General features: G+C 37.0%; 1 protein-coding gene across 4 annotated transcripts in view; it reads right to left on the bottom strand.

Annotated features, from left to right (window-relative positions):
• Positions 1 to 2126: 2126 nt before the first annotated feature.
• Positions 2127 to 17899, bottom strand: part of RGS7 (regulator of G protein signaling 7) — a 528155-nt gene continuing 512382 nt past the window's right edge. For 3 of the 4 annotated variants that reach the window (XM_047841359.1, XM_047841360.1, XM_047841361.1), the window contains one exon: positions 11227 to 11627. Coding sequence is in view for 1 of the 4 variants with exons in the window: in XM_047841360.1 (XP_047697316.1) it covers positions 11577 to 11627 (51 nt within the window). In the remaining 3 variants the exon portion in view is untranslated. Of the gene's footprint in view, positions 2138 to 11226; positions 11628 to 17899 lie in introns of those variants that run through there. The other variant, XR_007148335.1, reaches the window with a different exon arrangement.

Genomic DNA, 17899 nt, shown 5'->3' with positions numbered 1-17899 from the left:
TTTGCAAATATCTTTTCCCATTCCGTTGGTTGCCTTTTAGTTTTGTTGATTGTTTCCTTTGCAGTGCAGAAGTTTTTATCTTCATGAGGTCCCAATAGTTCATTTTTGCTTTTAATTCTCTTGCCTTTGGAGATGTGTCAAGTAAGAAATTGCTGCGGCTGAGGTCAGAGAGGCTTTTTCCTGCTTTCTCCTCTAGGGTTTTAATGGTTTCCTGTCTCAAATCCAGGTCCTTTATCCATTTTCAGTTTATTTTTGTGAATGGTGTAAGAAAGTGGTCTAGTTTCATTCTTCTGCATGTTGCTGTCCAGTTCTCCCAGCACCATTTGTTAAAGAGACTGTCTTTTTTTCCACTGGATAATCTTTCCTGCTTTGTCAAAGATTAGTTGGCCATACTTTTGTGGGTCCAATTCTGGAGTCTCTATTCTATTCCATTGGTCTGTGTGTCTCTTTTCGTGCCAGTACCATGCTGCCTTGATGATTACAGCTTTTCAGTAGAGGCTAAAGTCTGGGATTGTGATGCTTCCTGCTTTGGTCTTCTTCAATATTACTTAGGCTATTCGGGGTCTTTTGTAGTTCCATACAAATTTTAGGATTGCTTGTTCCAGCTTCGAGAAGAATGCTAGTGCAATTTTGAATGGAATTGCATTGAATGTGTAGATAGTTTTGGGTAGTATTGACATTTTAACAATATGTATTCTTCCAATCCATGAGCACAGAATGTTTTTCCATTTCTTTGTATCTTCTTAAATTTCCTTCATAAGCTTTCTATAGTTTTCAGCATATAGATCTTTTACATCTTTGGTTAGATTTATTCCTAGGTATGATTCTTGGTGCCATTGTGAATGGGAACAGTTTCTTTATTTGTCTTTCTGTTGCTTCATTATTCATGTATAAGAATGCAACTGATTTCTGTACATTGATTTTGTATCTTGCGACTTTGCTGAATTCCTGTATCAGTTCTAGCAGACTTTTGGTGGAGTCTATCGGGTTTTCCATGTATAATATCATGTCATCTGCAAAAAGTGAAAACTTGACTTCATCTTTGCCAATTTTGATGCCTTTGATTTCCTTTTTTGTCTGATTGCTGATGCTAGAACTCCAACACTATGTTAAACAACAGCAGTGAGAGTGGACGTCCCTGTTGTGTTCCTGATCGCAGGGGGAAAGCTCTCAGTTTTTCCCAATTGAGGATGATATTAGCTGTGGACTTTTCGTAAATGGATTTTATGATGTTTAAATGTGTTCCTTCTATCCTGACTTTCTCGAGGGTTTTTGTTAAGAAAGAATGCTGAATTTTGTCAAATGCTTTTTCTGCATCTATTGACAGATCATACGGTTTTCATCTGTTCTTTTATTAATGTGATGTATCACATTGATTGATTTGCGAATGTTGAACCACCCCTGCAGCCCAGGAATGAATCCCACTTAATCATGGTGAATAATTCTTTTTATATGCTGTTGTATTCGATTTGCTAGTATCTTATTGAGAATTTTTGCATCCATGAAAAGATGCTCAACATCACTCCTCATCAGGGAAATACAAATCAAAACCACACTGAGATACCACCTCATGCCAATCAGAGTGACTAAAATGAACAAATCAGGAGGTTATAGATGCTGGAGAGGATGTGGAGAAATGAGAACCCTCTTGCACTGTTGGTGGGAATGCAAACTGGTGCAACCACTCTGGAAAACAGTGTGGAGGTTCCTCAAGAAATTAAAAATAGACTTACCCTATGACCCAGCAATAACACTGCTAGGAATTTACCCAAGGGATACAGGAGTGCTGATGCATAGGGGCACTTGTATCCCAATGTTTATAGCAGCACTTTCAACAACAGCCAAATTATGGAAAGAGCCTAAATGCCCATGAACTGATGTATGGATAAAGAAATTGTGGTTTATATACACAATGGAATACTACGTGGCAATGAGAAAGAATGAAATATGGCCTTTCGTAACAACATGGATGGAACTGGAGAGTGTTATGCTAAGTGAAGTAAGTCATACAAGGAAAGACAGATACCATATGTTTTCACTCTTATGTGGATCCTGAGAAACTTAACAGAAGACCATGGGGGCGGGGGGGGGGGGAAGGAAAAAAAAAGAGAGGGAGAGAGCCAAACTATAAGAGACTCTGAAAAACTGAGAACAAACTGAGGGTTGATGTGGGGGGGGGGCAGGTGGGAGGGAGGGAAGTGTTGGTGATGGGCATTGAGGAGGGCACTTGTTGGGATGAGCACTGGGTGTTATATGGAAACCAATTTGACAATAAATTTCATATAAATAAATAAATAAATAAATAAAATCTTTGATATACTTATGGCTACTCTGGGTCTCTTTTGACATCCATTGGCCTGATAGATGGTTCTCCATCCCCTCACTTTCAATCTGCAGATGTCCTTAGGTGTAAAACGAGTCTCTCATAGGCAGCATATAGATAGGTCCTGTTTTCTTATCCTTTCTGATACCGTATGTCTTTTGATTGGAGAATTTAGTTCATTTACATTCAGAGTGATTATTGAAACATGAATTTAATTCTATTTTATTACCTGTAAAGTTGTTGCTTCTGGTAATCATCTCTGGTCCTTTCTAGTCTTTGTTGCTTTTGGTCTCTTCTGTTTTGTTGTCTTTCCTCCATTCTAAGAGTCCCACTTAAAATTTCTTGCAGGGCTTGTTTAGTGGTTACTACCTCTTTTAGTTTTAATTTGTCTGGGAAACTCTTTATATCTCCTTCTATTTTGAATGACAGCCTTTCTGGATAAAGAATTCTTGGCTACATATTTATGTATTTTTTATTCAGCACGTTGAATATATCCTGCTGGTCCTTTCTGGCCTACCAAGTTTCTGTGGACAGATCTGCTATGAACCTGATCTGTCTTACCTTGTATGTTAAGGACTTTTTTCCCTTATTTCTTTCATAATTCTTTCTTTGTGTATTTTGTGAATTTGACTATGATATGTCTTGGTGATGGTTGTTTTTTGTTGACTCTAATGGAAATTCTCTGTTCTTCTTGGACTTCGATGTCTGTGTCCTTCCCCAGATTAGGAAAGTTTTCTGCTATAATGTTCTCACATAAACCTTCCGCCCCTTTTTCTCTCCTCATTTTCTGTGACTCCTATGATTCAGATAGTATTCCTTTTTAATAAGTCACTGAGTTCTCTAAGTCTTGTATCATGATCTTTTTTCTTTGTTCCCGTCTTTATTTCTGCTTCATTATTCTCCATAACTTTATCTTCCATATTGCTGATCCTCTGCTTTGCTTTGTCCATTTTTTTCTTCATGGTGTCAATTTGAGATTACATCTCAGTTATGGCATTTCTAACTTCAGTCTGACTAGATTTTACTTCTTTTATCTCTGCAGAAAGGAATTCTCTGGGGTCTTCTATGCTTTTCAGAAGCCTAGCTAGTGTTCTTATATTCGTGGTTTTTTCTTACCTTTTTTTTTTTTCTTTCCCTTCCCTCTTTTCTCTATTCTATCAAGCTTAATTCAACAAGCAAACCAAAACAGACCTAGGATCTACTTTCCTTTATTTGATTTTTTTGTATTGTTTTTAATTTTTTAATTTTAGTAATTGTTTTCTTCCTCTAATCTACTATTAATTCTCTCCAGTATATTTTCAATTTTCTTTATTTAATTTTTCATTTCTGATTTTTTTTGTTTTCTATCTCTTTGTCTTACTGAGGTTCTCCACTCTTATCTCAAGTTCAGTAAGTATATTTATGATCATTAAATTCTTTATCATATTACTTACCTTTGGTTTGTTTAGATGTTTTGCTGTGATTTTGTCCTTTTTTTTTCATTTGAGATATATTCCTTTGTCTATTATATGTCTCAAATATATTCATTTGAGATATATTCCTCATTTTTGTCTAACCTCTGTGTCTGTCTCTATATATTAGAAAGTCAGCTATATGTCCTGCTCTTGAAAGTAATGGACTTATACAGAAGAGGTCCTGCAGTGCAGTGTCCCCTGTTCATTGGAACCTGGTGCTTCAGGGGTATCTCCTATATGTGTTGCATGCACCCTGCTTTTGTGACTGAGCTGCTTTTTCCATCAGTCCAATTGTCGGCAGTGACTTTCTTTGCAGGGTTTGGTCCCTGTGTTGTAATGGGTCAGTCTGGGGCCTCCTTGGGCTTGAGTTGAGTCAGACTAGCTGTTTGCCAGGGATGCAGTAGCACTTAACTACAGGGCACTTCCCAGTGTCCCTTGAGAAGTTTTCTTTGTTGGGTGAGACTTGCAGTCAGATCACCTGTCTTTCCCCATCCCACTGCTGCAGCCACAGTTGGACTGGTTTGTGTGGTTATCTTCTCCTCTCCCTGTGGCAGGAGTCACTTTGGAGTGGTGTTGGTCCCTGTTGGGGCTGCTTGCACACTGCCAACCTTGTGGCGCTGCTTTGAATGGGCTCCAGCCAAGTGCATATTGGAGGAAGTAGGTCTAAAGGAGAATGTAAGAGTGTGGCATCTTGTGTTAGCAAGGTTTGTTCAGGGCTGCTGTGGGAGGGGAGCTGGAGCTGAGGCCTGGCTGGAGGGGGTGTGTCCAGAGGAGAATGCTAAGATGGCAGTATTGTTAGCAAGTTAGGTAGTGAGTGTTGACACTTTGTTCCACAAGTGTTCATCTGTTTAGGCTGGGGGGCCAGGGAGGGAAATGAGAACAACCAGCTCTTTTGTTCCTGTAGAACAAAATCTCCCAAAGATCCCTGACCTCTTAGCACAGGCTCTAAGATTAGTAAAGAAATCTCCCCCACCCCATATGCCCCAGGTTTTTTTCAAACTGCTGATTTTATGCTGTATTTCCTTGGGTGTTTGTTATGCTGTCTCTGGGCAAGGACTCAATTTCCTTTCACCCTTCTGGTTCTCCCATTCCTGAGTCTGCTATTTTTAAAGTTCAAGGTGTTAAAGTCTGCTGATTGTAAGAACTTGTAAAATTATGCCCCTCTGATTTTCAAAGCCCAATGTTATAGGGATCCTCCATGCCTGGAGTGGCTGGCATGAGGGTCTTCTTCTTTACCTTGTCTGCTCCCACGGCATATCTCCATCCCAGGGAATGTTCTACAGATTCATTTAGCTTCTCAACCACATCTCCACCCTCCTTACCCTCTGGCCTTTTCTCTACATTTAGCTGTGGAGAGTCTGTTCTGCCAGTATTCTGGTCATTTTCTGAGTTATTTACACTGATGTGTTACCTAGTTGTATCCATGGGATGAGGTGAGCTTAGGGTCCTCCTATCCCACCATCTTCCCCAGAAGTCCAGTTGAATATAGAATTTTAAAATCAGATTTTCACTTTGCTGACTTCTGACATTTCACATTGCCAAAGATAATATAAATCAGACTTCTGTTTCTTTGCCCCCTGGCAACTTTTGGGATATTTTAAAATTCTCTTTCATTAGCGGTGCCTAGGTGGTTCAGTGGATTAGGTGTCCGACTTCAGCTCAGGTTATGATCTCGCAGTTTGTGAGTTTGAGCCCCACATCGGGCTCTGTGCTGACAGCTTGAAGCCTGGAGCAGCTGGAGCCTGCTTCAGATTCTGTGTCTCCCTCTGTCTCTCTCCCCCTCCCCACTCACACTTTGTCTCTCTCTCAAAGATAAATTAAACATTAAAAAAATAAAAAAAAAATTTCTCTTTCATTAGTATTCTAAAGTTTCACTATTAAACTCTTGGTATGAATTCATATTATCTATCTATCTATATAACTCTGCCTCCTCTTTTCTCATATTTAAATACTTTATTGCTTTAAAACTTTAAATACTTATATTGAGGTACTCTTCAGATTGACCTCGTCTTTTTCCTTTGGTGTAAATCCTTCCATATTCTGTCATTGACAATGCTTACCTTATAAGCATTTTTATGAACATAGTTTATAAGCTCACATTTCACACATTTCTCCTGTATTTTCTCCCATGGAAAGCCACAGTCTGTTTCATATCTCTGGGTCAGGGTACACTTTATGCTCAGGGAATGCCCTTCTATTTCCTGCCCTGCACATGCTGGTGTCATGACAGCACACACCTTTCATGTATGCAGGATGATACTGGACACTATGGCCATTGGAAATGGCTTAGTTCTCTAGTAACCTTGGGAAGTGTGCAAAGCTATCCCAGTCGCTGCTCATGGCAGAGTGTTGTGTTTCACAGTCTAAGCTCCCTGGAGGTAGTGTTAACTGAGTCTATGGTCATGGAAGTATGAGAGTTTTTGGCCACTGCCCCTGTACTTTCTGTTTAGATCCATGCCTAGCTCTCCAGTGCCAAGTTATTTTAGTTTCTGACAATATTCACTTTGATTATTTTCTTGTTAGAAATGGTTCCCTTTATCACTTTCATAAGCAGCTATGTGTTTTTTAATCTTGAAAATTTAAAAATTATTTCCATTTGGAGTGGAGATTTTAGAATGTGTTTAATCTACCTTCATAAATATTAGATCTTAGTCTAGAGGAAGCTGAAATTCTTTTCAAGCAATCTTGTGCTAGGGCCATTAAGGCTTATTATGGAAAAGAAGTAGAAAGAGGGGCTTTTGTGCCTGAACACTTGAAGAAACTTAGGAAGACCAAAGGTAAGAATAAATCAGGGACATGGGACGGAGAGTGCACACTGCAAACTGCAGTATGTACCATCATAAAGTTGGTTCCCTTATATATCTGCAGCCCCAAAAGAGCCAGGGCAAATAACTAGGATAAGAACTAGTATGTGGAATTATGTACCTCATTGCTGTGTCACCCCACTGAGTTGGCCTACGGGCAACTCTTTCAGATCCACTTTCCATCTCTTTCTGTAGCCTGTGCATTGCAATCTCACCTGCCAAATGGCCAGTTCTTACTTGACTGGGACTATCACCCAGCCTGGACCTGAGAGCTCACATGACAAACACCACAGCCCTATATCATGGAATCGAGGTTTCAGAGTGTTTAAGACCTTTCATGACCAATAATTCAGTCTGCCTATACTTCATATCCACTTCTCTGGTCCAGGAAACCTCTGGAAATGTAGTGTATGGGGAAGGAGACGTTCCTCTATTTGTACTTTGGGGCCAAAAGTCATCCTGCACTGAGAAAGATGGATGATTTTACCCCTGATATCTTATTACTACTGTCTTCTCTCCCTTGCAGGTCTAGCTCACACTAGCTAGGTTCCTAGAAGAGTTTCTGTCACACACACAGGTGAGACTACAACTGCTTTCTAACAACTCCTATTCCTATTTTCCAGAGATGCAGTTTCCAGTTTCATTTGTTCAGGATGCAGTCTCCTTGACTTAGCCAAGTTTCATTTTTTGGTCGCTCTTTTGGTCCTGATGCTTTATTGACTCCATATGGTTGGTAACCAACCTACCATCACACCTAACTGCTCTCCATGTCTTTCCTCTGGTCTCTGGTATTCTGACTCACCACTTGGCTTTGGCCCTCTGCACGTCAAACCAAATGATTCCACTTGGGCTAGGAGTGGTGTTTGAACATGTATTTTATCTTTTTAGAAAAATGACCTTTTGGAGGAAAAGAAAGGGAAAAGAGTAAAGTACATATTATTTTTGACTTCTATTTATGTGCCTAATTCTGCACTTGATAGTCTAGATATGTTGTCTTAATCCTTTCAATCAATACTGGAATTAGATGTTACTAACCTTTAAAAAGATAACAAACACCAATTCATTTGATTTCCAAACAAGTTGAAGTGATTAAAGTGTCGTAACTTAATAAAGACATCAAGATTTAGTAATCAGTTTATTAATCAAGGAGTACTCATGTCTACCCAGTAACTAATGATCTTTGCAAAGATGAAGTTGCAAATGGATTTTCAGCCCCAGGGAAACTTCCCTAGGCATTCAACGGCATATGTAATAGTTTCTGTCTTAATCTGACTTTTGAATAATGATGTCTTATGTTTTATACATCATTTGGTATTTTTTAAAGGTTAATTTGGTGTACAAAATTCTGAATAAAAAGATACAAAAACATGGTTGTACAACAAAATATGTGGGATATCTGCATGTGACACATGACTTTAGTTCTCTCTCAATTCTTCATGTTCATCAAATTCTTCTCTATTTTCTCAAAATGGCTTACTTCCCGTTGATGTTTTAGAGAGTATTAGAATAAGCAAAGGGTTACTCATAGACAACAGTAAAGCCATGGGCTATTTCAATGTATTCTTTCAAGTAGATAATTACCTCTGGTTGATGTTTTAGAGGGTATTAGACTATGCAAAGGGATAGTCATGGACAACAGTAAAGCCATTGGCTATTTCAATGTGCTCTTTCAAGTATATAATTAAGGACACACAAATCCTATGTGTGGAGACAATCAGTGCATTTACTTGGACTAAATTTATGCTAGTTAGCCAAGATTTGCTTTCCTCATAGACCAAAATTATTCAAAAACCATCATACATGTATAAAGAGAAATGAGCACTCAACAAGGAGAATGGTGGATGCATGAAAGTTCTGAGTAGCAACATGCACTCACATACTTGTAATGAAGAGGGAACGTTTTTGCCTTCATTTATTTTCCTGGTCCCTGACAGGGGTAGAATTGCTGACCATATTTCACTTACTTTTATTCAAGCAGAAAATCCATTGAAGTTCCACAGGAAACATTGCTGTAGACATTGCAAAGGGAAGAATCAGGTCAATGCAGTTTAGAGGATGAATTCGTTTTGCAATTGAGTGTGGACACTCTGGGCCACTGCTTCAGCGGATAACTTTGTAAATCGCTTTAAGGGAGAAAAAGACTTCTTAAAAACCATTTTAATCATTAGAAACTTGAGAGCTTTTCTTCTATGCTTTATAGATCAAATTGTCCCAGAGTCAGGTGGGAGATAGTTGCTATGTGCTTATTTGAGTGAACTCCAAGAACTCCAATATTTTCTTACATGCTCCTCCTAAAATACACTGTTTTGTATACCGAGCTTTGTCTAAAGTATATTAAATGGAGTCATTAGGTTATTTAAAGATTTTATGTACTTGAACTCAGAAACTGACTCACAGGCTTACTAGGAGCTCCTGACTTGAGGATACTTGCCTGAATATTTTTTTCCTATCATCTGTTGACATTATTACACCTTTCATTTCTGTATAAATTTTTGATTTAAAATTTTCAGTAAGGATGGGCATCCAAGGAATGACAATTTATAAGAGATAGCCTCCAAAAGAACCAATTCTATTTGTGCAAGATTCATTATCCATTCATCTAATAGGTATTGCTTTCAAATAATGTTTCTTTGAAGTAGCCTTTCAATGTAGCTTCAGTACCATCTGCCCAAGGCTGTCCTGAATGTTTCTAAGAGAGAGCATCTATATATTTATATTTATGTGCACTTTATGTACTCCTTTTAAAAAGTCATAGGATGTATAATTAAATCTTTTCTAAAAGTCTTAAAGTAGTTACAGTGTTCCGATTATTGTTCCTATGTAAATTTCTCCTATCAAGTGGCTTCCATTTTGTGACAGTTCTAGACACTAGTTCACAGACTTACTACTGATTTCTCACCGATGTTGGTAATTTTTTTTAGAATTTAAACTTATCTACAATAATTAATAATTACCTTATTTACAATATTATGTTTCTCTTTTTTAAATATCCAGAGTCGGGGCGCCTGGGTGGCGCAGTCGGTTAAGCGTCCGACTTCAGCCAGGTCACGATCTCGCGGTCCGGGAGTTCGAGCCCCGCGTCGGGCTCTGGGCTGATGGCTCAGAGCCTGGAGCCTGTTTCTGATTCTGTGTCTCCCTCTCTCTCTGCCCCTCGCCCGTTCATGCTCTGTCTCTCTCTCTGTCCCAAAAATAAATAAACGTTGAAAAAAAAATTAAAAAAAAAAATAAATATCCAGAGTCTGCAATGCCTACATGGATGCAAAAGCAAACAAGTTAGGCCCATTTCCCCACTGTGTGACCTTTTGTGTACCTGACCCAACATTTAAAATTTTTTTTAATGTTTATTATTTATTTTTGAGATAGAGAGACAGAGCATGAGCAGAGGAGGATTAGAGAAGGAAGAAGACATAGAATCCAAAGCAGACTCCAGGCCCTGAGCTGTCAGCATAGAGCTGACGTGGGGCTTGAACTCACGAACTGTGAGACCATGACCTGAGCCAAAGTCAGAAGCCACCCAGGTGCCCCTATTCCCGACCCAATTCTTAAAGGGAGTCAGGTTTCTTATTTGGGGCCCATGGATGAATTTCAGAGGGTATTCTGTGAATGCTCCAAAAGTCAGTGGAAATGTTTCCTGTGTGAGAGTGTATGTGGATTTTCATAAATTTTACCAAAAGAAGTTGGGTGGTGCAGTGGATTGGTGCAATAGAGTGGGTTCTGGAGTTGGACTGCCTGAATTTGTATAGCAACTCACTACATGGCTGTGTGACTTTGAACAGGGTACTGAAACTCTCTCTGCTTTAAAATTCTCAAAATAGCAGAAACGGGCTGCTGTGAGGATTAAATGTGAAGATTTTATGGGTATGTAAAGCCCCTAGTACTGTGGCTTGGCATTTACTAAGCACACACTAAAGATTAGTAATTACCATTGTGTTCTCAAAAGAATTTGTAACCGCCAAAGAGTTAAAAGCCACTGACTTAAGGCATTTTTAGGATTATACTTGAAAGAAAAATACCAGTTTCTGAGTTGGGAAGTCACACTCAAACCTAATTCCCATTAGCCATTAGCAAAACATAGAGATGCATATTCATAATGAGGCTGAAAGGGCTGGTAAATTGCTCTGAAAATGTGAAAGGTCAGTCTGTGTTGCTCCTGCATGAGAGAAAAGGCATCTACCCAGTCCTGGCCTAGCCCCCAGATGAAACACTTTCAGTCAGCTCCTGACTCCTGTACCATCCAAGCTTGCCTTAAAGCCCTAAAATAAACTTGCAGGGTGATAGCTTAAATTGCAAGTCTACATTTATGGATGTTTTTCAGCATTTTCTTTATCAGCGTGTGGAAGTCAAAACTACAAAAACAAGGAGATTCTGCATCTTTTAATGAAAGATAAAACAACAATATAAACATACACAAATTTACAGAGAAGGGATCAACTTTAATACATTTGGAGTAAAAGGTGTTTCTTATTTAAATATGGTATAAAAATAAATGCAAGAAACGTTAACTGAGAATGTATAGACAACAGACAAAGACAAAGCTTGTTTCTGACTGTGAACACATTGGTGAAATGAAACTTTCTGTGCTAACTTATTGTTTAATAAACGTGAAGCCATATGTATACTTATTGATATATGCTTTTTTCTTTTACAATTCTTCCAGTTTTTGACTGAGTGAATTTTCAGTGAACTGTGTGTCTAGCAGAAGCTTTAAGAGAAGGAAAAAAAAAAGGTTTACTCCACTTGAACTTGTTAAAAAGGAAACGACACAGATCCAGCTTAGTACAAGGAGAAAGTAAGCAGACAACATTTTGCAGTGGAGGCATTGAGACAGTAGAGTCCCTTGGAATGGCAATGCCTGAATGTACACAAAGAGAGAACAATTCAGGTCCTTTGCTCATGCAACATCTTGGCCTAATGTCCTCTGCTCCAGGTAACAACAAAGAGCTACAAAGTATATGCAATGACTCCAGTCTGCTTCCATGCTACAAGATGATCCTTTTAGTAGGACTGAACGAGGCTTGTTAACCTCTTTGACGTGAGAGATTTCCCCTGAGAAAAAAATATAAAACAAGGGGGAAAAAAAAGAGTATGATCACTGAAAACCCGATTAGGAGTAGCATTTATTTACTGCAGTCGATTTTAGTGCAAGGGTCAAAATGGAACCCTTTAGATACACCTTAGTTCAACTTCCTTCCTCCCTCCACCAACACATCAAACAAAATGATCCACCCCTCTTCTACCCTCCCACCCCTCTACCCACTTCCTCCCCACTGCAAACAGACTGATGGGTTCACAGCACAGATTAGCAAATAATAAAACATGTTCATAAACGTTTCATCAAGGCTTAGCAATGATGCAACACCTAGATTTGCAACTGGTTGTAAACATGTTACAACAAACCTTAGTAAACTGCTCTGAAAGATAGCAATGTGAATGCATTCTTGTTCAATTGCTGGAATTAGTGGCATGTTTATAAATATCTAGATATGCAGAGTGTATGACTTAATTAAATAAAATTCATTTTTTTGAAGGTGGTAGAAACTCACATTGAGTCTGTCCCCCATCCTATGTGATAATGGAGAAAAAAGTGCCAATTATACATCTACAGATAAAAGTCTATTTGCTTCTGACTTCAAACCATAGACATCTTCTTATCTTTTTCCACCCAATTTCCTCCAACCCCAACCTCAGAAAAATCCCATATATTCTGATTCCACATATGTGTTAATGCCTAGAGTACATATTCATTTTTTTTTGAAATCTTGAAAACCAACACTGTCCCTGTTAATACTAGTACTCTAGAGAGATAAAAAAAATTTAAATTTCTGATCAAAGTAACAGATTGTCAATTGATAGTTTCTGTTTCATGTTTCATTTTATATATACTAGTAATGAAAATAAGATGGTCCACTTACTGAATGAAATTTATATTTCTCAGAGGATAAAATAATAATGGAAAGACAAAAGATTTTTTGAGAAATATAATATTTTAGTAATAAATTACTCATAATAATAGTCTTGATTTACTGCTACTATGGATCAGATTTTGATAAAAAGTGGTCTGCTGTTGGGAGACAAATCATCACTCATGGCCATATTTCGGAGAAAAAAAGCAATATGTTTAAGATATGATCAATGATTTCAAAATCAAGCTTTCTTTACACGCTTCACAGTAACTGACAAGGGTCTTGAGGATGACCTGAACAGCAGCAATGAAAACCAAGCACCGTTTCCTTTTAATCGGGGAAAAGGGATCAAAACTTAGCTTTCAGCAACTAATAGTAGAAGATAATTTCCCACTGGCTATGCTTTAGTCACTTTATTGGAGGAAAAAAATAAAAGAAAAAGCAGTTTGTTAACAAGACACCCTACTTTACATTATATATTGGCCTTATAAACAAAATGTTTGCTTTTTGTCTCCACTTCTGTGTTTGTTTTCTTATCCATAAAATCGGGATAATCACAGTACCTACTTAAAAGCTTTCTTCTGAAGAATAATGAAGCTAAATTGCCTAAAACTAGTCTTGGAATATTCTATGTACTAAGTTCATGTTGGCTATTACCTCACTATATTATTGCTATCATTGTTTTTATTGTTATAGGTTTTCTAATTAGGACACTGAGACCAAAGTCACTATTCTGACTCTAAGAAGGGCATAGAGTTGCTAATGAATTGGAATCTAAAGTTTTACTGCTTTTCCAAACCCGGGCAAATTGATCAAATAATTTTGGAATCTAAAAGCTACCCTTCTATACTTGAAGACCACACTATTTCCTACATTTACTACTATATTCAATTCTTGTGCTGTTACTATAAGTGTGTACATGAGTTTATATATATATATATATATATATATATTTATTCTGAGGCTGAACAATATATTTTTATTTATTTTATTTTATTTTTTGAACAATATATTTTTAAAAAGTGCTTACTATCTCTAGTGTCATTTGTGGGATGAAGAAAATGTCATATTTATTGAGGCATAAGACTGAATGCTTGCACGGCAGTAGAGGAGGGGAAAGATGCTAATGTAAAATTGTTACTTTTAAAACTACTGATTAGTGCAATTTGTTAAAAGCTACTGGGAAGAAGAATGAAATAGTAACACAGAAAGAAATTCATTTGGAACTCATATAATCATTTTTTATTTGGACTATGAAAACCACTGTTATCTTTGAAAAAATCTAATAAATATTAACATGGCTCTCTTTCTCCAGAGTTTTGAAACATCCTTGAAGCTATTAGTACTTGGGATGGTATGGGCTTCACTAAAAAGGGAGTGAGGTACGACATTAGCTTGAAAGGCTATTGTCCTAGGAGATATTTAAAAAACACTCATTCATGGAACCCCATAGAAAAGTACAGGCCTACAGTCAATCTGGAAGTTTGTGATAACAGCAAAACAGGTGAACAGAAATGGGAAACAATCACATGATGAAACACTTTGTTTGATATGAACTGAATGTAATAAGGATATTCATTTTGTGCACTGAGACAACTAAAAGGCAAATTTGGGTACAACATTTAAAAAAAAAATTAAATTCCCCAGTCTGGGGTCAAAGTAAACAACATGGGTATGCAATGAGTCATGTGGATTTGAAGATCTGATTTGAATCTGTTGGTAAACCCTGTTCAAATCCTGCCTTGTTCACACACTGGAAAAAAAGAAAAAGATAGGCACTATTCTAGTGCAGAAGGAAATATAGTTAATCATTCTATTGGAAAACCTTAAATTAAAAGTAACACTGATCCTTTCTTGTAGGTAAGAAAGGGTGTATTTATGCACCTGCTGTTTTGTAAAAATCCTTTCCAGTGCAGTTCCTTGGAGGCTGTATGGAATCAGCCCTTGCCAATTATCTTTTCATAATTTTTTCAAGTTGAAGAATCTGAGAAATTTTTATAACTAAGTTCTAAAATCTTAATACTGGGAACTGAGGGCTAAAAAACCCTAAACAATTGCAATTTTTACCAAATTGCTTACAATTGAATTCTGTATGAATAACATTTATTTTTAACCAAATGACTACATATGTGTTGTGTCACTTATCCCTTTCTGATAAGATTCTAAAGAATAAGGATTACATTGGAAACAGCAATCCATAGGAAAGACAAAGACAGAAACTCAGAACAAAACAAAACAAAAATTCAAAATCCTATGAGATTTTGTAATATTTAGTTAGTGGGGAAAAAAAAGAAGCACATAATCAGTTTCAGGACAAAATACACCTCAGATTTTGCTGGCATCTAGGTGAATACTGTATCTACCTAATCTACAAACAATATAGTTGTCACAAAAATTCATATAAACAAGGAGAGTTTTCTGGCGTCTCACAGTAAAACCTCACCTCCATCAAATCAATTCCTCCTTATCTTAAATGCTGCGTCGAGATTTTGTTATAGTTAGGAAAATATGCCCCACACCCCAAAACAAAACAAGCAACCTATGTGTTTGTTCTTAGTTCTTCTAAAGTAACTAACAATATTTAAGAATTTTACATGATTTTAAAAATCTTTCTTGGTCTCAAAGTAGTAACACAAAGTTGACAATAAGGAACTGTGAATCAGTAGACATGAATACGAAAGCCAGGCTCTTGATTCTACTCTGAGAGCCTGAGACACTATGGAGATGGAGGTAACTCTCCATACTCCTTTCCATAAGGAGGAGTTCAGAGAAGCTCCTCCTAAACTCTTCCTTAAAGGGAGTTCAGAGAAGCTACATATGCTTGGGTGACTAAGCCACTTGTTTTATTACTGTTGTAAAAACACACAGCAGTCTTTCTCAGTCGATAGGACACTCAACAGACCAAGGAGAAATGAAGGGATAGATGTTTAGAAGACAGCCATGAAAGAGCTTAAAGAGAAAAGTAGGGGATTATTAGCATCTTTTGGATTAAAAAAAATAGTTAACCTCTTAACTCACGCATTCCCTTACCATTCCAACTTGTATGTTTCCTGTCATTGCATCCTACTGTCTCCTAAGTGTTGCTCTAGACCCTGGAGTACATTCTAGAATGTCTTGTAGACTCCAGAGGTCATATTGAGGGATTGAGAACAAGAAAATGCAAGTCTTGCCATTGAGTGCCTGTTGGTGTATGTGACCCAGTTGTCTCACATAGGCCAGCCCCACCCCTATGTGATAAGGAGCTGACTGCTTGGTGATGATGTGATACTGCTGGGCCAGATACGGGGTGTGCAATTAGAGGCACTGAACTCAAGGATGCTGTTTGGTTTTTTACTCTCATGTTGAAAAATGCCCTTGTTTAACTTACAAGTACAAATGTCTTTGCCTGAATTCCCAAATACTTCATAACATGGCTACCCTGGCCTTTCAAACTGCCTATCATCACTCCATAATATGGTTCATTTTATCTCTATCAGCTTGGGCCACTATCCATACATTTACCTGTTCAGATCCTATCCACTCTTCAAAGACAACTTTATCAATGTCTTTGCTAGAGTCTTCTAACTGGCCCCCTAAACTGCTCTGCTGATTCCCTCTCTTGGCTTTCTTGCCCATAGAATCAGAGCTAGTGTATTCACAAGCCGTTTTGTATAATTCATTAAGTTGATTGGTTTGGTGAAAAAAATCAATAGCTGTTAAACAACATTAACATTATAGAAGTCCTCAAATACATACTTGATTCTTTGCAGGAGTTGAGATCCTTGGCTGAAGTCATATTTTAAGACTAAACTTCCTGAAACCAGGGAAATGAGATTCAAATGTCTTGGGCTAAGTAAATTTTGACTTGGCGGAGGAGAGGCACAGTAGAGTGAAAAATGGGAAACACTCTAGTCATACCCTAAATATTGACTAATTAAATGACAGAATCTGGGTCTTTTTAATTCTTATTTTTCCCTGGGTGCTCCTATCAAGGAAATTAATTGGAAGGGTGTTAAGAAGGAATTGAAGCTAGACTACGTGTTTGGAAAGCTCTTCCCTGCTTAAAATGAAACCAATTCTCCTGGGTAAACTTGCAGGTGAGTTTACTGAACATGTGAATAATTTTAGCAAAACTATGGGGAGTGTCAGTTCCTAGAAAGTTAAAAATTTAACTTTAAAAAAGTTAAAGATGTAATCAAATGGTTGAGAGGAAGGAAGAAAAGAAGGAAGGAAGGAAAAGAAGGATTCGGTAGCTAGTTTGGGGGATGGTATATGTGATGTTGAGCACTGGAAAAAATTCTATCATTAGACTAAAAAGAGAGGGTTTGTGAACACATTTACATTTAAGTGTATATTACTAGCTTCCTGTGCATATTGAGAAAGAACAAGTAACACCAAATACTTTCATTTCCTTAGTTTAAAATATTTTCCTAAAATAAAAGTGGTATATATCCATTAGAAAAATGAGGGAAACATAGAAAAATATAAATAAGAAATAAACATTACTTAAATACAGTTATTTACATACTAATATATCCTTCTATGTTGTATGAATTTTTTTAATTTTATGTTTTTACAAAAAACTGAAATTTACAAGCCATTTTGTGCATAGCATTGGCTTATTATGAGTAACATACATATTATTCATGTTACATATTTTTTTGTAAAATAATTTCAAATTCATTGCATTAGTGAAAAAGGAAATCAATTTAGACAGATGCTACCAACATTAAGAAAAAAATTTAATATCAGCATGTATCAAAGTGCATCACACATCATAAGGGGATGTACTGTTTCTGAAATAGTATTTTAGTTCTACACACATATAAACACACACAAGCAGATTATACAGTAATACAATATACACACACACACAAACACATATTAATTATTATGTCAAATGTGGGTGACAATACAAAAAAAGATGAAAGCCACTGTTCTGAAATATAATTTTCAATAGTTGTATAATATTCCATTAGGTAGATATACCTTAATGTATGTAAGAAATTCACAATTGTTGTACATTAAGGTTGTGTTTTTGATTGACAGTTATATGGTACAATGAATATTCTTGTATATGTGTGAACATCTGGGTTTTCTCAGAATTAAATTATTAGAAGTTGAATTACTGATTGAAAGTGAAAGAATTTTGAAACTTTTGACATATTCTGTAAAGTTCTGTTCAAAAAAAGTGTTTAGCAATTTGTATTCCTATTAACTGTGTATGAAAACACTGATTTACTTACTCCCTTTCTAACACTAGATATTATCATTTTAGAATTAAAAAAAATTTTTTTATGTTTATTTATTTTTGAGAGAGAGAGACAGAGCATGATCAGGGGAGGGGTGAAGAGAGGGAAACACAGAATCCAAAGCAGGCTCCAGGCTCTGAGTTGTCAGCACAGAGCCTGACGTGGGGCTTCAACTCAAGGACCA

This window comes from Prionailurus viverrinus, chromosome F1 (genome assembly GCF_022837055.1).
Source record: "Prionailurus viverrinus isolate Anna chromosome F1, UM_Priviv_1.0, whole genome shotgun sequence".
NCBI classification, from domain to species: Eukaryota; Metazoa; Chordata; class Mammalia; order Carnivora; family Felidae; genus Prionailurus; species Prionailurus viverrinus.
This window is presented reverse-complemented; position numbering and strand designations above follow the sequence as displayed.